At 37.5% G+C, this 5,187-nt stretch overlaps 1 protein-coding gene across 1 annotated transcript; it reads left to right on the top strand.

Moving 5' to 3' along the window:
* Nucleotides 1-1,008: 1,008 nt before the first annotated feature.
* Nucleotides 1,009-3,933, top strand: LOC147502679 (monooxygenase 3-like). The gene is made up of 5 exons (XM_086603895.1): nt 1,009-2,082; nt 2,213-2,275; nt 2,458-2,635; nt 2,710-2,941; nt 3,104-3,933. The coding sequence occupies exons 1-5, from the start codon at nt 1,844-1,846 to the stop codon at nt 3,661-3,663; spliced, it is 1,272 nt and encodes a 423-aa protein (XP_086460021.1). The 5' UTR covers nt 1,009-1,843; the 3' UTR covers nt 3,664-3,933.
* Nucleotides 3,934-5,187: the final 1,254 nt, after the last annotated feature.

The following is a 5,187-nucleotide window of genomic DNA, read 5'->3' as shown; positions in this document are numbered from 1 at the left end:
TGATCAAAACACTAATTGTTGATGAAAAAGACGAAGAACGTGAAAAAGTAATTAGAAAAATGATGGTGATTGGGAGAATGATGAGATCAGACCTTTGCGGTTGCCTACGCACCCAAATTATCGATTGGGATCAAGTCTCAAGAACGTAGTTCTTTATGAAAAATAGTTTTGTATTTATATGTGTAGAGTAGAGATTTCTTGTAGCTCAAGTAATCGTGAATTGAACATAACTCTTTAATTGATAATTATCTCATTGATAAGAAAATGAATCTAGACATAAATTAATGTACATAAAATGGTGGCAAGCCATGTGCTAAGGTTCACGCTTTGCATTACACATGAGTTAATGGGCCCATATTGATCAATGATATTGCGAATTGGGCTTTAGCCCTGTCGATTAAACGAATAAAGTGGAGACCCCTACTAATGGACGTTTGCCACGTAGGTGGGGGTCGAAACAGTAATACTGTTAGTTTTTTTCCCAAACACTAACAACTACTTCAATTCCTTACAGAAATATTATTATACTTATGCCTACATCATATCTTCAATAAGAAAGTTTGTGTAACATAAATTAATCCTATATATATGATAAACAATGGAAATGTTAATTGATTTGTTTTTGTGCTCAATTTTTCCATCGACTATTCTATCTCTCTCCAGTCCAGTACATGAGCCTCCTCAAACATTGTCAAGAATCACTGAATACACATCATCGCAGAACAGAAAAACACTATCAAATATAATTGCTTTAGTTACTGTAAGAACCATGCTAGTAAGAATAATTACAGTCAACCGTACAACTGTGACTTTGCATCTTGACTACTTTACAACGTAATTTATATACTGAAGTCAATCAAGATTATATAATTTTCCTAATCCTCGTTGGAAATTTTTAATTGAGTAGATGTCCAATGTTAGAATTTAGCATGTATGTTTAAGGCCTGAGCTACCACAAGAATATCCTCATATGGATGAGAGTTTCGAGACCGTTGGATGTGTGATCCAACGGTCTGAAAATCAAACCATTGGATCACACATCCAACGGTCTCAGATTTCGTCCCTATGTGGATATCCTCGGGGCAAGGAACAAAATATCGCCGATATATCCGATATATCGCCAATATATATCATTTTTTTGGTACACCGATATCGATATATATCGACCGAATATTGAATCCTTTTTTTCGATATATATCAAAATTTCCGATATAACGATATATATCGATCGATATATCCGATATAAATTATTGACTTTGACCGATATTGTTGACTTTGACCAAATATTGTTGACTTTGACCGATATATTGTCGATATTTCCGATATAATAGACGATATTTCTGATATATCGACATACAAAACAAAATTTTGACTGGTCACAAAAAAACTGGATATATCCGATATATCTGATATATATCGGTTTTTGGGTATACCGACATATTCACCGAATTCGATATTTTGATTTTTGCCTCGGGGTAGACGAAAACGTGCTAAATAAGTCAAATAGTTAAAACTTAAAAGTGAAGACGTCTTTAAGGAGTGCACACTAGATCCAGAGATGTTATCCAAACCGGATCCTCAGCCCTGTACATTATTGAAGCCTTGAAGGTACCTCGTGTAATTGTGTAAATGCTAGCGGTACGTGCTACAGTGCTACTCATTATAAGGCGCTGACCGAAACAGCAAAAGTGATGCCAATCAACTCGGTTAGTGAATTCATGCAGTCCACATTCAAATAATTGAGAGCTGCCTCACTTGCTGCTTCTTGTCCCATTCCAAATTTGCAACTGCAGATCAGAAACATAATTAACACCGCTATAAATAAATTCCACGAGGATCACTGATGGGAGTTCAAGTAGAGATGGAGATTAAAGAGAATGTAGTGATTGTAGGTGGTGGGATAGCTGGTTTGGCCACTGCCTTAGCCTTGAAGAAGGTAGGAATTAAAACCTTGGTGCTAGAAAGTAATCACGAGCTTCGAACCACTGGTGCAGCCCTTACACTCTATCCAAATGCTTGGCGAGCTCTTGATGCCCTAGGTGTTTCAGACAAGCTCACCGCCATATATCCTATTCTTACAAAGTAAAAATCTCTTATATATCTTACATGGCGTCTTTGAGTGATTTCTTTTCGTTTGTCTTCTACCATTTAATGAATGTATAGCATATAACATTTTAACATTTTCTCGTTCTCAACAAAATTATACTATCAGTGCCCGGATCACGGACGTAGCTACTGGAGCTGTGCAAGTGGTTTCTTTTGATGGAATTATGAGGTAACTTTCAGATTTTCATGGTCGCCAAAAAGTGGCGCATGTGCAAAACCTTTATCCAATGAGCTTAAATAAAGATTGTAGTGTGCCAGGCACTTAGGCCTTTCATGTTTCGGACTAAAACTTTGGATAAAGGTTTTTCATTAAGATCCTCGTAAGTGACTACTAGTCTAACATAAGTGCAGCAATGAAATTGGTCCTAGGCCAGTGCACAGGAGCACCTTACTAGATACTCTGGCTCAAGAACTGCCTAAAGATGCTATTCGTTTCTCATCAAAGCTCAAATCAATTGAAAACCTCAGAGATAATGGCTCATCCATTGCTGTCTTGACTTTGGAAGATGGAACTATTGTGAAAGCCAAGGTAATGAATGTACAGCCAACATCTTAAACGAGTTTTACCTGTTTAACACATTTCATTTAGTTTGGTTATTATAGGTTGTGATAGGTTGTGATGGAGTGCACTCAGTAGTGGCACGTTGGTTGGGACTAAGTGCTCCTATTCACTCAGGTCGAGCGGCAGTGCGGGGTATATCTGTGTATCCAGAGGGCCATGGAATGACACATGAACTACAACAATTTATAGACATTCGCAGCAGAGGCGGTTTGGTTACTTTGAACGACAAAGAGCTTTACTGGTTTGTGACCTACAAATCTGCACCCAATGTTGGTAAGGTTTCCCTACAAATATTTTGATTACACTAAGAATTTGCAAAACAAGCAGTACTAGTACAAGAATTTGTATATCTAAATGTCAATTTTGAACTTCAGCATGGATACTAGTCATCCATTTTCACTATAAAGCTCTTTTTTCTAACATATGTTATTTCAGTCGAAAATAGGAAAATGAAAAGCCCAGAGTTGATACAACAGCGCATGCTAGAGAACATCACTGATTACCCTCCAGTTTTCGTGGATGTGGTACAACATTCTGATCTACGTACTTTGACATGGGCGCCATTGATGCTGCGGGTTCCATGGAACCTTATATTAAGTGACCTATATAAAGAAAATATCACGGTTGCAGGGGATGCAATGCACCCTACAACACCCGATCTTGGTCAAGGAGGCTGTTCATCTCTTGAAGATGCTGTTGTAATTGCCCGTCATATTGGCAACTATTTTCATCGTAATGGAGAGTTTGGATCAGATGCGTTAAAAGGATATACCAAAGAGAGAAGATGGCGTGTTGCCATGATTATTTCAGCATCATATCTCTCGGGGTGGATTCAAGGAAGTGGATCAGGATGGTTTATGAAGTTCTTTAGAGATAAAGTGTTTTACAACTTTTTCTCCGTTTTATCTTATAATGTAGTACACTTCAATTGTGGCCAATTGCCTAAACCACTGTTGGCTGCTGATGAAGAAAATTCAAGAAAGAAATTGGAATAAATTTCTTGGAAGTTTGTTACTGTTGTTTTTCCATCTCAATGTATGATATTATGATCTGATGACCTGATCAGTGCGCAAGGGATTGTCTTTGGCACGATTGCCGTTAGGACGATATATGTCATATCTTTGCAAAATTTGGCTCGCCTGTTGCTCGCTTACAAAGTGCCAAATATCTCTAAATTTCTTTGACTACTTGTGCAGTACAATGTAATTGCAGCCAATCGTCTGCTGATGAAGAAAATACAAGAAAGAAATTATGTTTTTGTTTTTTGTAGCCAATTGGCTCGCCTAAAAATGCAACTACCATTGCTTTTGTATTAATACGCATGGGAAGGAATGCTGGCCATCAGTCCGTGTAAAGATACGTGGGTAAATTCTGTAAATCTCTAGTACTGAAAACAGGAATAAGAATTGAAACAGAAACTTATCATTGAGGATTGTGCTCGGCACAATTTCTTTAAGACGAAAAACGCTGCCGGTATGGTATCTGGCAGCCTTAAGCGTACGCCTCCCAGGATACAACAGCAGAAGAGCCAGTCACTACTCCAGACATGGTTTTGGAAGAGGAAAAAAGAGAAAAGAGATTTGTTTTGCATTTGCAAAAACAAGCCTAATACTCACACCCAAATCCCCCCTTGCGCGCAAGTAGGCCCAAACCAAGGCGGTCTTGTGTGCGCATGAGCACCTCCTTATATCTCTACACTATCTCTCCATAAGGACACAAAACAATATAGACTTAAGAGACTTAAGTTTAATAACCAATGTGGGACTAAAACCCCCCACATTAGAGTGTAGTAGATGTTAGAAAAATAGATTTGCACAAATCTATTGAGACATTAATGAGTTATTTGTCTCCCAAGTTAGCCCACATTGAGATGAAATTGTTAGGAAACTTATTCTAAAAATATACTTATTGCTAAGTAAACAAGAAAATCAAATTGATATAATAAATATATCATGAACAAATCTTTAGTTCAACAAACAAACAAATATTTTAGTTCAACTAATGAACTTAATTTATCAATGATTAAATCCGAGCCTAGTGAAGATTCACTATGTCCTTAAGACAGATTTTCCCTCTCACGGTGCTTGAAGGTTGATGGGAAATTGTCTCTCAAGATAGAACGGATTTCCTTCTATAGAAAGCTAGCACTTCAATTCTATAGAATCAGCGAACACAACATAGTATTTGACTAAGAACAGGGGAGAAGAGAAAGATCAGAACTTTGTGTGATCTGGTGTGTCTTTCTCTCCAAATTCATCCACTATTTATAGGTGAGTGGTGCCTTTTCGAAACAACACAATGACTATTGGAAAAAAGTAAGCAACTCTTTGAAAAGTCACATGTTTCGAAAGGACACACCATTTCGGTATAAAACACTGTTTCGAACCAGTGCCTATTTCAAAAGGTCACACCTTTTCGGCATGATGTACTGTTTCGAACCAGTGCACCATTTCGAAAAGGTTTTTCTCACTTTACGTATTGTTTCAAGAGAAACCTATTTCATCTCAAGTGGGGTAACT

Source organism: Coptis chinensis, chromosome 4 (assembly GCF_015680905.1).
Source record: "Coptis chinensis isolate HL-2020 chromosome 4, ASM1568090v1, whole genome shotgun sequence".
NCBI classification, from domain to species: Eukaryota; Viridiplantae; Streptophyta; class Magnoliopsida; order Ranunculales; family Ranunculaceae; genus Coptis; species Coptis chinensis.
The sequence above is the reverse complement of the archived record's forward strand: the minus strand, read 5'-3'. Positions and strand labels throughout refer to the sequence as shown.